Raw genomic sequence first — 24,177 nt, forward strand, 5'->3', positions numbered from 1 at the left:
AAAATAAATTCAGTTCTTTTGAACGTACAATTAATCAAGTATCCAGAACCAAAATGAGCATATACAAATTATTTTGGAAGGATCATGTGACACTGAAGACTAGAGAAATGGTTGCTAAAAATTCAACGTTTCCGCCACAGGAGTAGACTACACTTTAAAAACTTATATTAAATATAATAAAATACATATAAACGGTTATTTGAAATTGTATTAATCTTTCACAATATATGTTACTGTATTTGTAAACAAATGCAAACGTGATAGGCATGAGATAATTATTTTTAGAAACATTTAAAAACGCATTCATTTTAATATATTGTAATAACTAATATTTAAATGCAATGAAAAGTAAATAAACTGTTAAGTTATATTTAAGTTCAAATTAATTGACACCTTTTTAATTTATTAATAAAAAAACATGAAAACGGTAATACAAAAGACATTTACTTCAAGAACAATTCTGAAAAGAAGAAGAAAAAACTACATTTACAAAATATTAAAAACATCATCAGAATGAATCTGAAATCAATGAATAAATCTATGTCCAACTGGGATTAGCTCCATTGTGAGGCAAATATAAACTGAGCAGACATCTTATATGATCTAAATACATTTTCTTTCACGTTCCTCTTGAACGTGTGCCTGGTTCCACACACACTGGTGGAGTACTGGTGGTGTCTGTGTGGTCAGTGAGAGTGTACAGAGCTGGTTGAGGGTGAGATGAAGTCAGTCGCTCTGGCTCTGGCAGCTTATTTCATCCTCAGTTCTCTAATTTCCTGCATCAACTCCCTTTCCTTAGTCAAGCTCCCCTCGGCCACAACCTGAAGAACCTAAAAAAATAGGAGTACACATGTAAGAGAGGTTATTGCTTGTTGCTTTATTGAATGTTGATTGATTATGACAATAAAACTCATTGTTTATACTAATAATATTCACAGCCAATAGAATCGTCTGACTGGCTGATCAAGGAAATGTTGGTGGTCTCACTCTGAGTCTTGCGCAGCAGGCCTCTAGACGAGCGGGGATATCAGAGTCTCTTTTCCTTCTGAGGATCTACAAACAAATACAGGTACTTCTCAATAAATTAGAATGTTGTGAAAAAGTTCATTTATTTAAGTAATTCAGCTCAAATTGTGAAACTCGTGTATTAAATGAATTCAATGCACACAGACTGAAGTAGTTTAAGTCTTCGGTTCTTTTCATTGTGATGATTTAGGCTCACATTTAACCGAAACCAACCAATTCATTTTCTCAACAAATTAGAATATGGTGACATGCCAATCAGCTTATCAATCAAAAACACCTGCAGAGGTTTCCTGAGCCTTCAAAATGGTCTCTAAGTGTGGTTCACTTGGCTACACAATCATGGAGAAGACTGCTGATCTGACAGTTGTCCAGAAGACAATCATTGACACCCTTCACAAGGAGGGTAAGCCACAAACATTCATTGCCAAAGAAGCTGCCCACACTGGCAAAAGCATGTGACTATGGTGTTGGTGTGCTTGACTGGCCAGCAAACTCACCAGACCTGAACCCCATGGAGAAACAATGGGGTAATGTCAAGATGAAAGTGAGAAACCAGAGACCAAACAATGCAGATGAGCTGAAGGCCACCTTCAAAGAAACCTGGGCTTCCACACCACCTCAGCAGTGCCACAAACTGATCACCTCCATGCCACGCCAAATTGAGGCAGTAGTTTAAGCAAAAGGACCCCCTACCAAGTATTGAGTAAATGTACAGTAAATGAACAGACTTTACAGAAGGCCAACAATTCACTAAAAATGTTTTTATTGGTCTTATGAAGTATTCTAATTTGTTGAGATAGGTGGGTATTTGTTAAAAGTGAGCCTAAATCATCACAATTAAATGAACCAAAAACTTAAACTACTTCAGTCTGTGTGCACTGAATTTATTTAATATACAAGTTTCACAATTTGAGTTGAATTACTGAAATAAATTATCTTTTTTCACGACAGTTTATTCTAATTTATTAAGATGCCCCTGTATAATCAATCAAATCCTTTATTACATTTTGTGAAAGTGTTTATCTCAGCTCACTTAATGAATCCTCTAGACTCTTTCACATCTTGCCATGATGTCTTTCCTCCAGTTTAGCTTGTTGAGCTACTACATCATCCCACTAAGACGGAAACAATGTCATTCTTTTGCATGTTGTATTGAAAGGAGGTTACATTTTTTATTAATTTTGTCAACTTGATGCAGCAAACAAAACACTAAAGGTGCAGTCATTGTCATCTGGAATTCATGTGAGGGTAAAAGTTTTTCCCACACAGTTTTTCACAACAGGTTTCAGTTGGTCTTTAAGTTGGTCACGTGGATTCACCATGTTGACCACCAGAAAGCTGCATGGTTTGAAAGTGACTTCCCTTTCTGATATACTGTACTGACATTATACAATGAACCATTTTTGAATTTGAGGGCAAAATTTCACTGAAATTTCATTGATGTGTCACATCCTTTTACCATGTGAGTTCTCACCTGCTTTCGTTCTATACTTCCAGCATTAGCTGGACGACTACTTCTTTAGCATGTGTCTGTTTGCTGAGGTTCACAAGTCGCTCTCTTTGCTTCTCCTGCCTTTCCTCTCTCTTTTCCAGTCGATGGTTCACCTTGGCTTGCCAATCAGCATCCACTTCCATCTGTCCCACCTCTGCCAGAGATTCTACCAGCATCTGAAAGAGTTTGAATTAGTCTCATTCAAACTTTATTAAACTATCAACTCCAACACATAAGTCTGAAAGGAAACCGAAGCAGGGTGGATAATCATATGCACTTCATGGAAATTGTAGCGAGACATACCTTTTTGTTTTTCTGGCTGATATCTGCATCCGTCTGAATGAAATATAGAATCTTCCATCTCAGCCCAGCATCTCCTTGTATCCACTTCGGCTCTCAATGTTTGGCTTACTCTCTCTTGCTATTTGGCTAGTTGCTAGCAGTTAAAAAACCCAATGATGAGAGATGAGCTTAGTAGTGTCTGCTCCTGGTGGCCCACCTTCCAGCAGAATCTAACACTAACCCTAAGCCAGCTGATCAAGGTCTTCAGAATTACATGACACTTCCAGGTAGGTGTGTTATGGCAGGTTGGAGCTAAATTCTTCATGAAGACAGCCCTCCAGGAGAAGGATAATCCAAGTACATTAACGTTGCAGACATTTTTATAGGGGCCAACCTTTTCAAAAACAGTTGTCTCTGGGCATCAAGTTCCATCTGTCTTACTTCTATGTCTTGAACGGAAGCCACCTTCTCCTGATCTCGCAGCGCCATCTGAGTACAACAAAAATGTAAAGAACCAGCAAAATTAACTTTACACAACTCCTACCTGTCTTTCTAAATGAAACTTTTTTTAAATACATGTACTATTTGTGAGATATACACTACCACTGAAAAAGTCTGGAGCTAGTTTGAAGTAGAAGTCTTCTCGGGTCCTAAAATCTGTCCCGACCCGAATCACTTCTTACTTGAACCCGACATGCATAAATACTTTTTTTAAAAGAAAAACCCGACCCGAGACAGACCCAATGAAATTAGACCCGAGTCAGACCCTACGGCATTTATTTTCGAACCTGACTGGACTCGAACATAAACGGCATTGTCATGTTCTCAGGCTGCAGCCTCACAGTCAGTAAAGTATTGCCCACTTGGGTCTCGGGTTGGACCTCGGTTCTTCAGGTCCAAGTAGACCAGTGAAGACCTCTAGTTTTTATAAAAAGTCAATTTCAGCAAGGATGGAGTAAATAGATTTTATAATGTTACAAACGTTATTTAACTATGATTGAATCCTGCAGTACAGTTTTCACAAAAATATTAAGCAGTACAACTGTTTTTAACTTTGATAATAATAATGAAAGTTTCTTGAGCACCAAATCAGAGAGTGATTTCTGAAGGCGAATGTGACACTGGAGTAATGGCTGCTGAAAATTCAATTTGCCAACATAGGGATAAAATGCATTTTCAAGTATATTATAAGTATATTTTCAAGTTTTAGAGAACTGGGTCTCAAGAAGAGGCCATGCATACAGCTGGAGAGGAAAAGCACGGTGTGTAGGGCATTAGCTTTATCTTTGGCTTCAAGATTAAATTATTTTAATGTCAAAGTCTATATGATACAAACACTTATGTTCAAGTCTTTTACCTGTTAGGTAATGCCACAGGCAACAAAATGCCGAAGAAGCTCTTTATCATGATGGCGAGCATATTCTCAGCCAGATTCAGCGCATTAAGTGTAGGGTTGGGAAAGTACTCAAACCAGTGCTGGAACCAGATCACTGTAAAAGAGCAATTCAAGACACTTAACGTCTCTCAGCTACGGACCGAATCGTTGAATCACTGCCAAAAAGACCTAAGGTATGTCACCCGATACACTACTGTCTTGCAGATTAGTGGATTGTTCTGGAACAGCTTGATAAATGGGAAAGCCAGCAGTGGGAGATAAATAATCTCACTAAACACAGCAGCCGTATGAGCAAGAGCAGACGGCAGTCTGCCAGGTCAGAAATGAAAAGATGAGTTCAGGCCAGAATGCTGAAAGCTGCATGGTTCTCAGGGAGATGCAATAGAGAACGCCAAATAAACATCCTGCCGGGAAAACAAAAACACACAGACAAATAAAGTGGAGACACAGACTACAGCTTCACATTAAATCAACAAAATATCATTGCCTCTGCATGACACATTTATTACATTACATGTATTTGGCTGGGTATTCTCCAAATGCTCTTAGTAATGCTTGTAGTGTTTTCTTGTTAGGGCCATTAGGCAAATCATTCTACTCAAAACGGATTAAATAAGTTAAATAAGGGGTTGTTAAATAAAAGAGAATGTCTTGAAAAAGCAATACAGAAGGTGTCATAGGCACCCAATCCACAACTAAAAAATAAAAAACAGAACAAAATTACCAGCCATCCAGTGTGGAAACAGCAGATGGTAAAACTTTAGATTGGATTCTGTGTCCTGATGTTTTCACATGCTGATCTGCCCCAGCATAAACTTCATTTTCAAACACCATCTCTCACTGCTTTTGCCTTTAGTGACCTGTTTCAACAAAGGCTGGGGAGGCTACACAAACAAAAGTATAACACACATACATTATTCCACATAACATATATTCGAAAGTTTGGGGTTGGTATGTTAATGTTTTTGAAATAAGTCTCTAATGCTCATCAAGGCTGCATTTATATGATCACAATATTACTGTTTTTACTGTATTTATTAAAATGTAAAATATTATTACAATTTAAAACAACTGTTTTCTGTTTTAATGTGTTATTAAAATGTACTTCATTCCTGTGATAGCAAATGATTGTTCACAAATCATTTTAATAGGCTGATTTTGTGTTCAAGAAATACAGCCAGAGAAAAAAATTCAGGATTCTTTTATTAATACTAGAAAGTTCAAAAGAACAGCATTTAATTGAAATAGAACAATAAATAAGAATTTACCTTACTGTTTTCTGGGGTAAGGCTTCGTGCATCATATATTCACAGAGCACCACTGTCCATCACAGCAACTATATGGTGGCCTTTAGGACAAATGGCTGCCACCGTGATGGCATCCTCATGGGACCCTATTTCATAGAGCTGTTTGAATGACTGAATTTTGATAATGGCTTAAAACACCCAGAATCTGGGGAAAGAATATTACAGTGCAAGTTATTTCCACAATAAACATATAAACTGGACAATAGGAGCAAACTTTTTAGGAACTTTTCAGAAAAAAACACCTACAACAACAACAACAACAACAAAAAAACACACAGGGATGAGAGAATGACGCAGAGCTGTTACTATAATATAACGTTTAAGCACAGATAAGTGACGTCAAACCTCTTGTACGCCAACTGATTGACGAACATTAAGCTTCCTCTTTCTATGAAAGGTTTCAAGGTTTGCTGAGCCGTGTCTGAGGAAGTGCTGATGGCGTAGCTGCCTGAACTGTGGATGGACAGGGAAGAAATGGCACCTTCATGACCAGCATCCAGCTCACTAGCTGGAAACAGTAGTTTAACCATCTTAGAAGACCAGTTAACCATTTGCAGGCCTTTATTAGAAATAATATTATAATGTGTCTCACCCTTGTCAAAGCACTTAATGACATAACCAGCCAGAGCAACCAGGAAATCTGTGGTTATCCTCAAGTTAAACGCTAAAGCTGTAACTTTACACGCTTGGCCTGTTTTCTGGACCAGCTTGAATCTGTCCAACGATGAACGTTAAGACCAATACTAGAATCATGATAAAGCAACAGAACTCAACGTGTATTAAAAGATAAAAGGGGAAAATATTGTCTGAAATACATAAATGCATCTCTTTTCATTGCATGAAACAGTTTGCTCCGAGCTGGTTATACCTGTATCAACACCCATATTTTGATGATACTGATTTTGTTTCATGCCATATTTTCCTGTCTTATCTTGACCCAAGTGTCTGTCACGCTTGTTTTTGAACCTGTTTTGAAGTGACACAGTTAAACAACTTGTTGACGGTGGTAGACTTAGTTTAAGGTTTGACATTCATTGGCCATCCGTGTTTTTTTTTTGTTTTTGTTTTTTTGCCAATTAAACAATTTGCTGCTCTTATTTTTTGATTCCTTTATCTCAGATAGTGTCAGAGTTTAATTCATTTAAATGGATATTTAAAACATATGAAAAACATGGTTTCATTATTGTTTTTAAAAACAACAAAGGCATAATTTGAAAAAACAAGACTTGTTCATCATAGGGAATAATATTCTGAATATTTTACAGTTGGTTTGATACCTTTATCTCAAATAGTGTCAAAGTTTAATTAATTTAAGAGGGTGCGGTATATAAAACATGAAAAATATGGATTCAGTACTGTATATAAAAACAATAAAGGCTTAATTTGAAAAACCAAAACTTTTGCATTATAGGGAATAATATTCTGAATATTTTACAGTTGGTTTAATTCCTTTGTATCAAATAGTGTCAGAGTTTAATGCATTTTATATCATTGCATACATTAAAAGTTGTAAAATTATTATAAAACATATACACTGTAGTGGTAATTCCAAAATTGGAGCTTTGTGCAATAACAGGAATGTTTTTTTCTGAACATTTTATTATTGGTTTTATATTATAATGACACATAGTTAAATTGTTTAATTAATTTAAATGGTAAATTTTATTTATTTTTTCCCTCTAGAAATTAAGCCTTGGCAACGTAAAGGGCATATATTTATGACTATCTGAGTTAGTTTGACCTCAAAACATAACGGCAGCAAAGAGTTTAATTGGCAAAACAAAACAAAAACGAATGTTCAATAAATGTATGTACTCTTTTATGAATTAAAAATCATTTAAATGACTTTTATTTAGAGTGCAGACCTTCTTTAACTTTAGACAAGGCTGCGATCGAAAATGTCTGCGATTTCGTTACAATGCTATTAATTAAATAAATGTTTTAGGAAATACATTTATTTACAGTAAAGATCCTTCATCTTGAAATATTTGCGTCTTGACATCAGCTGAGAGAGCACTCTGAATGCTTTAATTTCAAATTTCAAATTTATTTCCAAATAATACTCCAAAATCACAAATGTGTCAGCTACATGCCTTATTCAGCAGATGAAATCACTATACAGTACATCTCACAGGTTTAATCTCCTAGTGATATGAATAACATTATTAGAAATTCAAAAAAGAATACAGAAATAGACTTCTATTACAGAATAACTATCGAAACATCAGGAGAATATCCATCACAATATCAGACTCAAGCCTGTGTAAACAACATATGTATAATTGCGGAAAGCTTATAAAAGACTGAATAAATAATGATTGCATTGTTAGTCAACACATTTACTTTCATACATTTCTGTTAAGCAAATAAATATTAGCATACCCATTAAAACCTTCAGTAGCAGTCATGTTCAGTAGCAATTAAAGCAGTATCAAATATCATTGCCACCTCAAGGCACACAGGTTTAGACAAATCCACTGTAAAGGATAATGTTTCAGTGTGCTTGGCGGCTCCTTCTGAAGACCTGAGCATTGGTCAGTTTTAAGCATATATTATGCTTCCAGTGTACAATCATAGGTCAGGCCTGTTAAGGCGAGCTGACAGTCTGCAGCTCTCCAAAACTGTGGGTCTGAACTCCTGCCCACTATTTCACATCTTTTAACTAATCACTTCAGACTCAATCTCTGTATCTTCCTCATCCTCCGAGGTCTCAGTGACTGTCATACTGTTACGGTCACCTATAATAACATACTCTATGTTGGATCTCTCCATGTGAATGCTGTTGCCACTCAGTGTATCCTGCACTGGGATCCGCTGATCATGGCTCTGACTGTCCGCCACCTCATTCACTGTTGAGGTAGAAGAAATAATTTTTGGAAGGTATGAATTAAGGCATTATATAACCTTTTTTAAGACCCGCAGAAAGTCTAAAATCAAACTTAGCCTTATTTATGTGAGGAACAATAAAATAATTATAGTATATAATAATTAATTACAAAAATTACAGTATTAAATAATTATATAGGTTATGCTTCCATTTTTATCAATTTATATAAATGTATAAAATTGCAATTAACTGTTCATGCATAAAGATATAACCTCTATAACCCTAAAATAATTTGCCCTATATTTCCTGCTGCACAGCACTCACCATTGTTTGCATCATTCTGAGTGAACAAGTTATGCTGGTCACAGGTAATGCATTGACTATTGTTGTTCCCAATAATACAGTTGGTCAGGGAAGAGTTTTGTATGTTTATAATACAAGGTGTAAATTGATATTTTTCTGAAAAAAGAAGACAAAAAACAAAAGATGTCAATTTGAGCAACCACACGACACATTGCATTAAGGGGATGTGGGACAGCAAAACAAGGCTCTTAGTCATGCATACTTTTGAGAAGTTAAGTATGCGGTTTTCCATAGCAATACCTGTAATACTAAGTGGGTGAGGTAATCATTTAAACAATAATAAGACAATAAAAGGAAGTAAAGTGGAATATTAACCTCTGAACAGAAATAGCTAAGTTATTTCTCTAGCCTGATACTTCCTAAAACAATAGGGCAAAAATGAAAAATAATCTTTGACATGGTACATCACCAGTAAGTCAAAATATGCAAAAAATATCTACCTGAAAAAGGAATTTCCTCGAAATGTTGATGGTCCTCTTGCTTAAATTGTGCTGAATGACAGCAAATGCATGAAAGAAAAGAAAGAAAGAGAAAAATAAATAATGAATAAATAATTCAGACAGTAGCAAAGATCTATTTCAAAAGTGTGTTCATTTTTGATAGATTGTCCAACCTGGAAATCCTGTAACCTTCTCATACAACACCGGGTCACAAATCCCAAGGCAGCTGAGGAACGCACTGCATGCTTTTTGGCCTTTTTTAAGGACAATCTGCATCAGCCTGGAGGCTTTCTGCATGTCTGTGGGCTGGGATGTGATGACCTGTGCTTCATATGCCATGATTGTGCGGGATCGGGACAGACAGTTGGACATCCTTTGAACCAAATTCCCAGTCATACACTTGCTTAGGAAGCCCAAATAGCACCGTAATTGCTTATCTATTGGGAAAAAGAACAAGAGAGAGTTGTTTAAAACACAAGAAGCTTTAAAGTGAAAAAAATTAATACACCCAATGAATGGATAAAACATTGAACTTAGGAAGTGTGACAAACAAGTTTAATTCTTAGTTTCCTTTATCTTAATAATCTAGACTTTCAGAAATTGCTAATAAAAGAAAGTTTTTTTTGTAGTAATAGTAGTAGCCTATTAAAATTACAAAAAAAAAACATATTTGATAAAAACTTAAAATCACCAGCCAAAAATCTAGAATTATCATTCGAAATCAGAAAAAAACTAACAGTTTTAAAGTAAAAAGTTTGAATCCGTCCTCTAGTACTTCTATACTGTACAAATAACTGTTTTGCATCGTTCGCCCTGTATTTGCTTTACTACTGAATATGGCATACAGATGACTAACAGCTACTATTATTATTATAATTATTATAAAAAGGTTATTTAAGGCTACTACTTTCCCAAAACAAAACACAACATACTTGACATGAGGAAATATAGGCTATGAGTTCGAAACTTACCGGAGGGTATTGCAACCGTGCTGTCCATCTATTAGTAATCACAAATAACACCAATAATGTCACAAAGTAAAGTGGTTCGAATCGGATGGCATCTGAAAACGAAACACTACTGCCATTAATATACGTAGGAGTAAAAGCTCATGCGCGTTAAGTACGTAAATTCCAGACATGAATTCCCCTTGTGCATTTTGTCATTCTGGTTAACCGCAGCTTTTAATGTCATTTGAACAACAACAACAACAACAGCAAACTTTTAAAGTCTTAAATATGTGTGGAAGTACATTCAAATTGTCTAAAAAGTGAAGATTTGGAGCACTGAGCACATATTCAGGTAGAGAAAGCAGCGTTTAAGACGAACGCAGCGCTCGCGTGCACAGATTCCAGCATCTTGTCTGTCACGATTTGCATCAAGATTCCCTTTTTCTGTATGTATTTAGCTTTTCAGAAATATATTCTTGCACATAACAAAAATTTAAGATTTATTTGTGAATATACAGTAATTTGGACCTGCTTGACGGTCAACGTCTTTTACAGTTATGCGTATGGTAACGACTCGCTGTTACTACTCATCACATGTGCTACCAACAAAACTCAATAATGTAGTTAGTATTGGTTAGGTTTTCTTTTTTTTCTTTTTTTACTGAAACCTAATGACATTGATTTTTTGGATGTTTAGCTATATTCAGCTAAACAAACGACGAGACCACCTCAAACGAGCTAGGACCTTGAAACAACTAAGACCACCAAACAAATTCAGTCTGTCATTTTTTTCAGCATGATTCGTCACACCTTCAAAACAGAATTGTGCAAGCCGTATATTTCCTAGTTTCTTTTCTGTTGAAAGGCTAAGTTGTCATTAGTTTCACTCAGAAATGATTCATTATGTGGAAATCGATTCAAACAAACCTTTTTAAGGTCCCAGCGTCTCTTGTTATGGACGTGATGTTCGTTGTTGATAACGATGGACTACACTGGCCAACAAATTCTTCCTGCTTGCATTTAAACTAAAATTCCCTTGAATATGGTTTGCCTATGAGGTCAGTGTGAGTACAGTGATGTTCCTCATAAACCGCTGAAATCTAATGTCATGTGTTTTTTATATATTCACACAGCTACCTTTGGGAGGCTGTGATCAAAACAACTATGAGGAAGTATCCTAAAACAATAAACCCTAGTGTTGTTGGGGTGGACGTTCTTGACAGGAAGTCAACCCAGTCATCGGCTCCTCAGCACAGAGTGGGGGCTTCCAGGGGCTGTCAGAGCAGTTAGATGCTACACACTGCTAAACAATATTGTCTTCATGTGTATTGAAATATGTAGTCTTCATATTTATTTATATATTTGACATCTTATTTACATTTACAGCTTTTACATCTTACATATCATTTGTATTTTACATATAAAGCACATAGTTAACAAACTGAAGCGATATTTAATAGTTATAACACTCTAACAGAACGTAAAAGTGGTTCACAATGTGTTTGACTCCAGGGTAATCTTTAACGTTTTTTTCCTTAATTGTATGGACAAATCGAACCCTAACTAATTTAATATCAGTTGATGAAAGGCTCATGGGCCTCATCCAGAAAATCCAGAGGTGTAAGTCAGTCGTCTTAGTATCATCATCTTGTAATATCTGCATGTATATCTATGCACAGACAGGCAAACCTTACAAATAGAAAGTAATATAATAATAAGTTAAATCAAATATCAAACTGGTTACACCAGTGTATGCTTGACTTTTGCAACACTGTATTAACCCAAGAGGCAATCATCTCGGTGAAGGGGGTCAGTCTGAGCAGCTACTATACCTTGAGGGGCTGATGGCTCTAACCATGTCAGCCAATGCAAGAAATGTAAATCATTCTGTAGAATATAATGAAAAATATTAATTTGACCAGATATCCTTGGAATATCCCACTTAACATCATGTCATCATGTTCATTACAAATCCTTGATGAAAGTTTGCTATTTTCTGAATAAATGGGAACTTAGTAGTTCCTACTTTCTTGCTGACACAATCAGAGAAGGGCCAAAAATAAGCAACTTAAAAGCACTGATAATGTGGTTTTGTCCCTATCTAGGAAACCCTGTCTTTTTTGTGGATGTTTTTTGCTTGTGTTTGTTTCTATGAACAATAGGTTGTTTCATTAATAGTTTTATGTCTTTTAGCAATTCTAAAAATCTATTATTTTATATAGCATATATGAAACATTATACAAGCCTCTAAATAAAGTCTGAAGGTCTAAAGGTTTTTTTACATAGTGATGGGACGCCATTAAATGGATCATTCAAAACTCTGAAAGGGAAAATATCCCTTTGTGTGACTTGTGTTGAACAGGTAATGTTTCGTCTAGCACCTGTTGATCGGTGGTGCAAAACAGAAATGACATGTAGTGGTGAGTTTTGTCATATGCATTCGTAATGTAGGTTATTTAGTAATATACATTTTTACAAAATAAATATATTTTATTCTGTATACAAATATACAGAAATATATACACATATAAATATAATTCTTTTCTCTGTTTCATGCTGAGACAAAGACGAGGCATGATGTTTTTATAACGTTCATTTACTTTAAATATGTGTTTCTTTTGTGTTTTCAGAACCCATGAATGAGGACCACATGATCAGCAGCAACAGCATCAGCTCTGAAACCACATCTGGCCTGCCTTTTTTTGCCCCGTCTCGCTTTCTGTTGATGTTTGTACTCAAAGGTAGTCAAATTAGTGCTCATTTATGCACTGTTGGATTTAAAACCTCAGAAAATTGCACTATTACAGACAAAACTTATACAGTTTTGAATGTCGCTATAAAATATCCACTGCACTGACTACCTCCTATTTTAGAGTTCTTTTAATCAGGGATCCCAGTATCAATACCATGGTTATTTGGAAGTAGGCACTTTAAAGTCTCAAAGTTTAAAGTTTAAAATCATGATTAAGGGGAAAATGAGGTCATTTGTTGTTGGCTTCTTAAGTTTGCATGGGTAGTCATAAAGTGTAATTAACAGATAAAGCATAGCTAAAACTTAGATAGATACTAAAACTGATCAAAAGTCATTTTGTAGTGTTTACTTTAAAAGAAAGTCCTATATTTCAAATAAGTTTAACACATTGTGAACATATTGTCAACCCATTTGTGAGGCTTTTATTTTATTTAGTAGAATGCTTATTTATGGTTATTTATATGAAAAATAACTTATTTTATTTAATTCTTATAATATTACTGTGGTTCAGTTTGCTTTATTTTGTAGAAAAAAGTTACAATTGCATATGTTTGTTAAATTAATAACTCTCTTTTTATTTTAACAGTTCACTGTATCAACAAAACTTATGTAACTTTAATTTGTAAATTGTTTGATATTTACAAACATTGCTTGTCAAAGTATATAAACATATAGACGTTAAGGTCTTATAGAGCCCCCTAATGGCGAGACAGTTAAAGTTTCTAAAAAATATTTAATTGTGCTCAGAAAGCTCAAATGGGCAGACAGCATATTGTTTTATCTTTTTTAAATTATTATTATTATTTTACTACTTGACTTAAAGACTGCCTTGTTATTGTATAGTTGTAACCTCTTGTTTAGTTAATTGTATTTTTTTTTCAATTAAATATAACGAAATATTCATTGATCACAGCTAATTAAACAATTATTTTCACTAGTCATAGAGCTACAGGCCTTAAGAAAAACAAAATAACCATCTTTACAGTGTGTAACACTCCTCCACTGGAAAAAAAAGCATGTCAGCATTTCTTTCCCAATGATGAAACACTATCCACCAGAAGTAAACAAACTGAAACTTGGTTTGTAATTGAGTAATCTAGCAGTTTCAGAACAGTAGTGTGCAGTGGTTTTCAGAAATTTACATTTAGCAGACGCTTTTATCCAGAGCGACTTACAAATGAGGACAATGGAACCAATCAAAATCAACAAAAGAGCAAAGATATGCAAGTTCTATAACAAGTCTGTTAGTTTAATGCAGTAGCTACACATAGCAAGTTTTTTTAAATCATATAATTAATACATAAAAAAATAAAAAATAAAATAGAAAGACATGAGGCATTGTTTCCTCTACCTCACACTTTAGGGGGTCTGCTAAAGGGGACATATAATGAAAATCTGACTTTTTCCTGTTTAATTGCTATAATCGGGTCCCCTATGCATCTACAAACCCAGAAAAGGTGAAAAAGACAACACAGTAACTTTGCTTTGGTAAGCCTTTTTCTGCAAGTATGTGAAAAAAAAACTAGCTGCTCAGATTTCGGTACCCTAATGACATAGGAAGTGATATCATATTATAATATCCACATGTCACCTAAAAGTGTGTATTTATTTGAACGGTTATGCACATGGAGAGCTACACATTGTATTCTAGTCAAGTCTGCTTTATTGTCAATTCTTCCACATGTCTCTTTGCCTCTCTGATTCCATGGGACAGGTTGGCCCTAGCTGTCCTCATGTCCACCTCATCTCCAGCTCTGAAGGCAGCGTTCTGCGTCTTCAGGAGTCTGTAGACCACCCCTATCATCCACAGCTTCTGGTTGGCCCGGACAGTGATGGTCTTTGTGACTGTTACATCATCAGTACACTTGTTGATGTAGGCAGTGACAGTCTCTAAGTACTGCTGAGGTCTGTGGTGTTATTGTATGTGGCCACCTCCTTAAACATGTTCCAGTCAGTGGTGTCAAAACAGTCTCGAAGAGCCTCTGACGACCCTTCCAGCCACACTTCTATCTGTTTGTGAACTGGTTTGGGGACTTTAACGAGTGGTCTATATGTAGGCAGTAGCATGACAGTGATGTGGTCTGGGGGAGGGGAAGGGCTTTGTTAGCTCCTTTCTGGGTGGTGTAAACAAAATCCTAAATGTTTTTACCTCGTGTTGGAAATTTAATGTGTTGGGTGTTTTTTTTGGGAACACACTCTTTAAGTGCGCATGCATTAATATGCACAGTGGATACAGATTCCATCAGTGAGGAGTCGGTATTAGTGAATTTGGCCGTTTACTGTTGGCAATGTTTTGTTTTAGCAAAATACACAGCACATGACTTGACTGCATAAAAGTGGTTGATTAAATTTGATTCATAGCACAATATTTGTTTATGAGATATATTTTAATGTCAAAATAACATGTAATTCAAAACTAATCTATAAAAAAATACACATTTTTAGTACAGAATTATTTAGTGTTTTGTGTAATGCAGTCACAATTTAATTTAGTTGCTTTAGGTAAATACAAGTACCCAGTTTAACAAAAACCACCAGACATATTCAACTCATAATTTATCAAAATAATAAATAACTAATCTCTTGAATGCAATCTTGCTAGGCAATGACAGATTGCGGGTTATTTCATCAACAAGTCCAAGACTATTTGTTATTTATATATTCTCATGTATATATATATATATATATATATATATATATATATATATGTATTTCTTTGTCAGATAACATAGTAAGCAGAGAAATTACATGTTGGAAAAAAGAAAATCCAAAGCATGCAACAGGTGAGGAGTTATTATGAATTGTGATAAATTCACTACAGCATATAAATAGCTTATTCAGCGATTCCCTTATACAACTGAATTAATGATTCATATGTTTTATTCAGAAAGAACCATCTGCAAATGAAAGGTATCTTTTAAATTTGCTCATGACCACTCAGAATAAGGCACCTTGGATTACTTATGTATTTATTGCGTTTAGAAAAACAAGAATGTTTAAATCACAAACCACTGAAAATATCAAATGTATAAAAGTGAAAAAAAAAGAAGCACTTAGAAAAGTATTGCACACCAGTGTTAAGGCCATTTTGGTAAACATTCCCATTTCATGCACTTGCTAAAGCACCAATATGCTATTTGAAAATCCTACAATAAATGTTTGTGTTGCCAAAAATCAAACCTAGATTACATTCACAGAAGAAACCAGGGCATCCTGACAGCATAAGGGCAACTTTTTATGCATGTAGGATTCATTTAAACAGCCTTTTTCTAATCTTCCATGTAACTTTTCCTGGAGTAAACAAGATCCATGCTGAATAAATATAAATAAATCCTTTATAAATAAACAGAGAATATTTTCTCCCAACACAGCGTTTTAGTTTCTCTTCTTGCATATTTCTCAAGTACATTCAGTTCCCAAGTTTCTCCACAAAACATTATGACACCTGCTTCTAATGCAATCCCATTTTTTCCCTGTCTCAAGTCATCCAGGAATCCTTTGCAGTATTGACACTATGTACATAGCAGCAATGCAGTGCCCACTAGAACTTGAAAAGGTTGATAAAACCCTGTGGAGACACGGCCTTGCAGCAGCTCTCTGGGTTGTTGGCAGTGCAAGGATGATCTGTGTCCTGAAGTGAACAGGGAAGGAATAAAATCAGTTATTGCCATAAAAGAACAATAAATGAGAAATGGATTGATATTTTCAAATAAAATGTGAAAAGCTAGAAATGAATTTAGTCTTACCTTCCAAAACAGGATGTGGCAATGTGTGCAGAACTGTAATGTGTCACTGTACTGCTCCTTATGAGGGTAGCACCGGCACAACTTAAAATACATCTTTTTCCATTCCAAATGTCCTTTTTCTGACATCATTAGGCGCTTGCGGATCTGTGAAGATCATAGCAAATTATTTTAGCCAAATTAAGTATATGCAAGGTGTTTATGAACAGATTTAAGATATAAACAGTCACATAAACAAGCAAGATTCTTCTTCTCTGCCAACAAGTAAGACCTTAAGAGAGTTACATTCCATTTGAAGAGTCACAAACGTGTACCTGTCTGTCTGTGAAGTGATACTGGCAGAGTTTCTTCCACAACAGCCGATCTTCTGACAGCACACTAAGGTCAGGGCATACCTGACCCAGGCTGACCAGATCTCGTCCGTCTGAGAGACGGTGCATGATGTTCAGATGTAAGCTAGCCGGAAGATCAAGGAAGGTCATCCCTGTGTTTGTGGGCTGGACAAATGAACAAAGAAAAAGTGTTTCTGTTTACATTCACAATCGAAGCACAATATAAAAGTAGACAGTCAGACAGTTTTCTTGTAGCATTAAGGGATAGTTCAACCCCCCCCCCCCCCCCCTTCTCAAAAAAAATAATTTACCAGTGTTGTTACTGACAACTAAAACTGGCAAGGGATAGTGAATGGTGACCAAAGATGTCAAGATTTGTAATGAAATTTAATCAATTTAACCCTTTTCCATCCGCTTTCATTTTTCAGGAAAGAGCCGCTAAAGCATACTGCTAAACTTCTCCTTTAGTGGTCGAAAGTCACTGAGATTTGGAGTGACATGAGAATAAATAAAAGATGCCATAATATTAACCTTTAACTAAATAAAGAAGCGAGTTTTACACTTACCCTGTTGATCTGAATGTTGTCAAGCTGCTGATGCCACTGCAGTATGTTCTCCATGCGGTGCACCCAAATGTTGATGTTTCCCACAAGGACAGACTTGCCCATGTCCTGGACCAGACTGCACAATGACGCATATAGTGTCTGCAACAGTTCTTTAATTGGTCGAACATTCTGCTGATTCTCAAGAACTGAAAAAGAGTGCAAATATTTAGTTAGTAACTACTAGTTCAAAGATGCACAACAACAGTGCTGACAGGATCTGGTGTGTGTCACATGATACTTTAAGTTCATGTCTGATGCTTTCATAACACACATATCAAAAAAGAACACCTTTCAGTTATGATTAAGACATATCATAAACGGAGGAATAAGAGGAGTGTCAGGTAAATGAATAAAGCGGTTTGGGGATGACGCAACCTACAAGTAAGCAGTTTAGTTTCATATAACAAACGTGCACCTTTGTTTAGCTGAGAACACAACACAGCTGAGGTTCCTGTTTGCTCTCGGAGGCTCGTCACTCTTTCCAGTGCAGGCAATTATGAAATTTCCATTCGGCTATGAGCTACTGGTGAAGCCCACCAAACTAATTTTGTTGCAAGAGATTGCAGAGAACAGAATAAACAGCTGTTCTGTTGTGACAGATGTTTGCCTAATTTTTAGATCTTATTAACCACAAGGGAATTTCAGTACAAGCCTCAAAAGTAAATAATCACAGGCTTTGTGAACATATAAAATGTAAACACACATTGTTGATGTTTCACATTGGCTAATAGTTTTGCATGAGATGGTCAAGATGCGAGACACTTGCAAGAACGCTTACCTTTTTGCACAACCCTTTCCAGAATGTTCATGTAGTTTTTCTGTGCCACTCCGCTCAGCGAAGGCAGTTGGGACTTGGCGATCAGCTCCAGCAGCTGAAATGTTAGACATACATTTATTTAGAGGGCAGACTAAGAGACTGTGTGTTCCAGCATTACTACCAGACTGTTATATTCCCCTCTCTCCATCCTTGGTAAAAACAAAAGGCTCAGAAATGGGATGCTCTCTCCCCTTATGAATGTATTCTGGCTTTTGTCTGTGTCAGCAGTGTTGTCATTTAGACATTTTGAAGACAAAAAAGGTAACCGTTCCTTCAGATGTTTCAAAATGGACTGTAACACAAGTGCTAACTTTACTGTATTTTTGTTTGTGTATATGCATGTAACCAGTTTGACAAGAACAGATTCCCAACACCAAGTTCATTTTCAAAAGGAAGGACAGCCAAGAGCAGATAGTGAGAGCCATGTTGTGTTGGGCAGCTTTACTGGCATGTAATATCAGCACAAGCCACATCATGGAGCAACACTGACCTACACTCGACCCAGCAACATGTGAGCATTGTCATTCTCCCCCTCCCCTCCAGCGAGCCCTTGATGACAGCCGCTCCAAGTGCCTTTTTGTGGAAAATCAAAGTTTGCATTGGTATGATTGTTTTTTGGTTTTTGAAAGACGCTTACCAAGTCTGCATTTATTTTTTGCTTGAGAAACATTTCTTATTTTTGACAGATAGAAAGTTTAAATGTGTAAAAAAAAGAAAAAACGTTTGACATTAAAGAGCTTGATGGATATTTTAATTGGCTAGCCCTTTGGAACAATATGACAGTTATTCATAATGGTGTCCGGGTTAGCTGCAAAGACATGCTAACAGTTATCATTATGAAAGGTAAATTCACACAACTAAAAAGGACAGTTATACGATGTACTTTGATATTACAAGGTATAGGGCTGCCCTTGACTAAAGATTTTCCTGGTTGACAAGTAGTCACTCATTTTAAGCATTAATCACTAACTGACTAATCGCACGTTTAATAATAAACCATTTAAAAGCACGCTTTGAGCCTTTAATTGCCTACATGGCCTAAAAAAGGCTCAAGCACACACATAAAGCTTGTCACAGTACACCAGCCAAAGAAATGATGATGAATGTGACAGGGAAAGTGCATCCTGTTTGCTTTCATTATTTTACAAAAGCACAATGTTTGTTGTTATAGTGAGTGCACACGAATAAACATGGAGTTTTTACAGATTCAAAAAAAGTATTACTCTTATCTGTATGACCAAAATGACAGAGCATTTTAAGAGCAAGCAACTGCACCTTCGCCTCCATCTATCCTGCTGTGAGTGCGATACTGTTCAGTTTTTACACTCAAACTTGAAGAGTGCACATTTTTCTAGGTTACCATTATATTGAGCGGCCAGGTAAAGTTACTTCTACTTACATATTTCAGATGATAAACCATATATTTGAAGTCCAAGAATGATAGGTGAGTGTTTGAATGTACTATACTGTATTACCACAAAATCTTGCCGTTAATTATCTGATTTTTTTTTTTCTGCAAATAAACAACTTATTACATTTGGCCGACCAATCCTCTTCTCATCTACTATTAGGGGGCAGCCCTAACGGGGTATTAGTGGTCTTTGTTTTTCATAAGTTGTCTCAAAGGTCTGTTTTTCCATGCCTACTAAACCTGATCACTGTAACTGAGCTCTAACACAACACCAGCAAAAGGCCAGATAAGCAAGAGACAAACTGCAAGATAAACCTGACACTACTGGGTCTCAACAGTGCCTGGAAACCTCTAGAAAAATAAATGATGCACATATGATGCATTGAAGTGAATTTTAATTCACTTAGCCAAAAAGTTCAAGTAAACAACTTGATCCTGATTCTGTGTTTACATGTCATCTGAAGTGATCACAAGGATTCATGACCCAGTTCGCCCACACCTTAAGCTCATCATAGCTGACTCCATATCACAGTGGAGTCAAATGATCGGATCAGAATTCAGGGTCACAATGCAGACAGATAGAGTGAAGGGCCCGTGAGGGGGAGTTCATGGGCACCGAAGTCACTTGACTTTCCGTTCTGGTTTCATAAGCTTTCTCAACCTCAGCTGTTTGTTGGGACATTGTGTGACAGTGACCTCAACATCACACTGAACTGTGTTTATCTGCTCTTAGCCATCTTTGCTTTCATCAATGGAACAAGTAAATCTAGAAGAACATCCTCTCATTAGTGACCAGAGGAGTATTGGCCAACTTTACGGTCACTTGAGTTGAAGAGACTTTAGCTACACAAATAGGTAAAATAAAAACACAGAGACACATAAAAAACCCCCACTAACCTAGTCCCCTTTGCACTGGCCATGAAACTGCCCCAGAGGCCTTCTTGTATGATGTGTGATGATAAGAATAAAGAATAAAGTGGAAGATACCCAGAGCCCTTAAGTTAACCCTTTCTTCTTCAGAGACTGGGCCTGGTTATTGTCACTGTGTGCTCTGCCACAAACAGATGGGCGGAAACTCACCCTTACGACATAATTGAATCGCCTGGTGTCTTTGATGGCACTGCAGAAGTCCAAGCGATTAAATGCTTCACCCAGAGTACAATATCCATGACGCTGTGAGAAATGATCAAAGAGGAGTTAGCCGACTACTTCTTCACACTCTGTCGTACTGCAGGAGACAACAGGGCTTACCTCCTTGGTGCTCCCTTTGTGGACATAAATCCATTTGTCTTTGTAAAAATCTGCAATGAAGAAATAAGTCAATGATTTTGCAGTTACAGCAGTTTGATTTTCACAATGAAACCGTGACGAAACTCACAAGGAATCTTTGTGTTGTTGTTCAGAAAGTCCTTCTTTCGCTTCTTTGCAGCCACATCATAATTAATGCTGAGGATCAAATTCTCCTTGTCATGCTCTTCTTTGCAGTAGCTGAAAGCACAGTGAAGTGGTTTATAAATGCTTTGTGTAGGATATATCCACATAGTTCAGCAACCTTTTTGATAGGCAAATGTGCAACATACAGCCTCTATCAAAATCCAAATGCAGCCTGCTAATACGCCCTAAACCAATTTCTCATCTGCACCTACAGCAACAGTTCTAGAAACAGTAAATAGTTCCAGCTTATGACCTGTCCCACTGTCAATGTATTAATAGCAAGCTGATTAACAGATGATGAGTACACACAAAGGCATTTTATGTTTACCACAGCTATTTACTGCAGTCCTGAGAGTGCTGCATCTCCATCAATAAAGTATTTTGTTTATCATTTTGTACACGCACACGCACACACACACACACTATGTATGTATATATGTTTGAGTGTGTGTGTGTATACACTAGTATAGTATACACTTATATATAGTACACTTACACAGATGCATATTTTAATATATTAATTTATATAAATAAATATTAATATACAAATACGTATAACACAGACAAAAAAAAATCATGACAATAATAATAATAATCTTCAGGCATGACACAACTTTCTGACTGTAACACGAATCTGCTGTCGCTATGTTTAAAACGCTTTTGTTTATCAAATTGACGCACAGCTCGGGTCTGCAGCAAACTACGCCATCTGTTTGATGTGACGCTGTTAGTGGTGGACAACGGAGATATTTCAGGTCAAACACTTAAAATGCATATGCTGAATCATTGACCACTTACCTCTTTCGATCTGAAACACATTTATTCGTCTCGTTCTCATCTTTCGTCGTTTTTTTCCAGCCGTCCTCGGTTTTGACCCAGCTTTGACCAGGAGACCGCCAGTCTTGTCCAAGAAATGGCATTGTCAAGATGTAAAAACCAGTGACAACGAAAGAAAACTGGGTAGTGTTAAACTTCAGAGTCTGTTATAGTGATTTTTCTCGCGTGTTGGCTGCTATATTATATCAGGTTGTGAACGCGTTTCTGATGATAAAAGTGCGCAGCTGTATTTATATCGTCAGGAGGAGAATCCGGAAATGTTCGTGGACCCGCCCCCTTTGTACAGCGTTCTCCAACACGTGGCTTTGTTTATCATCTTCCTTAATATTGCAAAACCTCAGTAGAAACATAATCACACGAAGTGTTCAGTACGCTGCTGGATCATGTGTCCTCATACACTTGTGAAATATCATACACAGTAAAAGCAATTTAGGAATTGGTGTTGATCCTCTGTTGATTTCCCTTATGACTAAAATCATAACATTAAATATAGCTGCCCATGCATAATTGTATGATTCATAAATGATAGAAAAGTCTGTGTGAAAGTGTGGGATTTTGGATCAAGAGGAAAAAAATAATTACTTGATGTTTGTGAATGACCTTTGTCATTTACTTATAATCAGAATAAACAGATTATAATGACTGTAAAGAAGTTTGTCATACTAACACTAGTTATCCATTATGAAAAAAAGAGTGTATGTTTTTAGCTTATTAATGAACCCTTTAGTGACATGATCAAAGTACAGATGACCTACTGTTAACATAACACCATCAATTTTGTATAATGAAACTGGCAGGGAACAGCACTTCAGGCCATGATAAGGAAAAATAATCTTTGAACTTGATTTCTTCAGTGCCTATTCTCTTTTGTTTGTTAATGAGTTACATACTGAGCAAGAAATGTGACCCTGCTTCCCTACATTATGGAGTAATGAGAGCTGATGGAAACAGAAACTCACAGCTTCTTTTTATCATTTAATCTTTTTAAGTCAGACACAAGAGTTTCTCTGTGTTGATTGTTTACTTTCAGACACTTGCATTCTTTTGAGCTGAAAATGGAGACCAGATTTTAGAAAGTGTATATTAACAGTGCTTTACACTTCCTTGATGCTAATACTAAAACTGTATTGTAATTACCATGCAAAGCCCACAGAGATGCATTTACATCAATAAGACCTGAATGATACCCTGAATAAATAAATGAGTCAGCACAATAAAATGTGTGAAATTATGTAAAATAAGAATTTGCAGTAATGCATATACATGTTTTTAAAATACAAAACTGCTTTTATTTATATAATTATTTCTTAGCAATTTGTCTCCTCATCTCCTCACTATAGCCAATAGAGCGCTGATGTAACATGACTGCTGGGTGCTGTAAACCATTCTGCCCACTGTGCTTAAAGAAGACTCCAGAACGGGTCTCTCTCTACTGCCCCTTGCCAGTCTGATAGATTCTCAGGGATGCAAAAGGTCACAGAGCCCTTACTAAGTGGAACATACATCAGCAGGAACATGACATGATTCATGTGCACATGTCCAGAGTGTGACTGCATATATATATAGTGTAATTCATACAGAGAACCGTGTTGCTGCACAGAACCCACTGCCAATCCTCACTTTCCAAGAAGTAATCTGTTTCCAGTAAGGATGATATTTCACTTTAGAAATGAATATTTGCAAATTAATATAATATAGTAATATTGCAATATAATTTATAATTTCAAACACATGCTGTTCTTTTGAACATTCTATTCTTCAAAGAACCATGAAGTAATGTATCAGGTTTAAAAAAAAAAAAAAAAAAAATCAAGCAGCAGCTGTTTTCAATATTGATAATAATAATATGTTTCTTGAGCAACAGATGGCTAATTATAACTTAAAAATATAAAAATAGAAAATATGTGTGTGACTCACAAACATGTAGTTTACATTTATTTTTATATAGCAAAATACCAATTCATTTTATTCAAAAGGAGGAACAGTGGTTGCATAAAGTCTTGATTTAATCTGATCTCCACGCTAGAATTTAGGAAACATCAACAAACACGACGTTTAGGCAGATATCCAGTATGAATGATGTAGTCTAAACTTTTTTAAAAGGGATGTTTGGAATGGTTTAGTAATCACTAATTTTATTAGCGTTTCATTCCAATGGTTTAA

General features: G+C 36.1%; 2 protein-coding genes and 1 long non-coding RNA gene across 5 annotated transcripts; all 3 read right to left on the reverse strand.

Annotated features, from left to right (window-relative positions):
- Positions 1-390: 390 nt before the first annotated feature.
- Positions 391-6,859, reverse strand: LOC128031067 (uncharacterized). The gene is made up of 7 exons (XR_008188038.1): positions 5,465-6,859; positions 4,158-5,080; positions 3,195-3,289; positions 2,822-2,954; positions 2,501-2,694; positions 988-1,053; positions 391-830 (listed from the first exon to the last, which is right to left on the reverse strand). It is a non-coding gene; the product is annotated as an uncharacterized LOC128031067 (long non-coding RNA).
- A 668-nt stretch (positions 6,860-7,527) lies between these two features.
- On the reverse strand, positions 7,528-11,265 carry LOC128030011 (uncharacterized). Of its 3 annotated transcripts, XM_052617465.1 has the most exons (6): positions 11,011-11,265; positions 10,105-10,196; positions 9,307-9,570; positions 9,134-9,184; positions 8,655-8,789; positions 7,528-8,352 (listed from the first exon to the last, which is right to left on the reverse strand). In XM_052617465.1, the coding sequence occupies exons 2-6, from the start codon at positions 10,130-10,132 to the stop codon at positions 8,162-8,164; spliced, it is 669 nt and encodes a 222-aa protein (XP_052473425.1). In that variant the 5' UTR covers positions 10,133-10,196; positions 11,011-11,265; the 3' UTR covers positions 7,528-8,161. The 3 variants fall into 3 exon arrangements, with proteins under 3 accessions (XP_052473425.1, XP_052473424.1, XP_052473426.1); XM_052617464.1 differs by lacking the exon at positions 11,011-11,265 and having other exon boundaries at positions 10,105-11,000; XM_052617466.1 differs by lacking the exon at positions 10,105-10,196 and having other exon boundaries at positions 7,530-8,352; positions 11,011-11,264.
- Positions 11,266-15,787: 4,522 nt separating this feature from the next.
- Positions 15,788-22,260, reverse strand: LOC128031159 (F-box only protein 32-like). Its single transcript, XM_052619396.1, has 9 exons — positions 21,976-22,260; positions 21,122-21,231; positions 20,995-21,044; positions 20,824-20,916; positions 18,294-18,387; positions 17,477-17,661; positions 16,893-17,075; positions 16,582-16,725; positions 15,788-16,466 (listed from the first exon to the last, which is right to left on the reverse strand). The coding sequence occupies exons 1-9, from the start codon at positions 22,095-22,097 to the stop codon at positions 16,377-16,379; spliced, it is 1,071 nt and encodes a 356-aa protein (XP_052475356.1). The 5' UTR covers positions 22,098-22,260; the 3' UTR covers positions 15,788-16,376.
- Positions 22,261-24,177: the final 1,917 nt, after the last annotated feature.

Source organism: Carassius gibelio, chromosome A16, assembly GCF_023724105.1.
Source record: "Carassius gibelio isolate Cgi1373 ecotype wild population from Czech Republic chromosome A16, carGib1.2-hapl.c, whole genome shotgun sequence".
In the NCBI taxonomy this organism is placed as follows: domain Eukaryota; kingdom Metazoa; phylum Chordata; class Actinopteri; order Cypriniformes; family Cyprinidae; genus Carassius; species Carassius gibelio.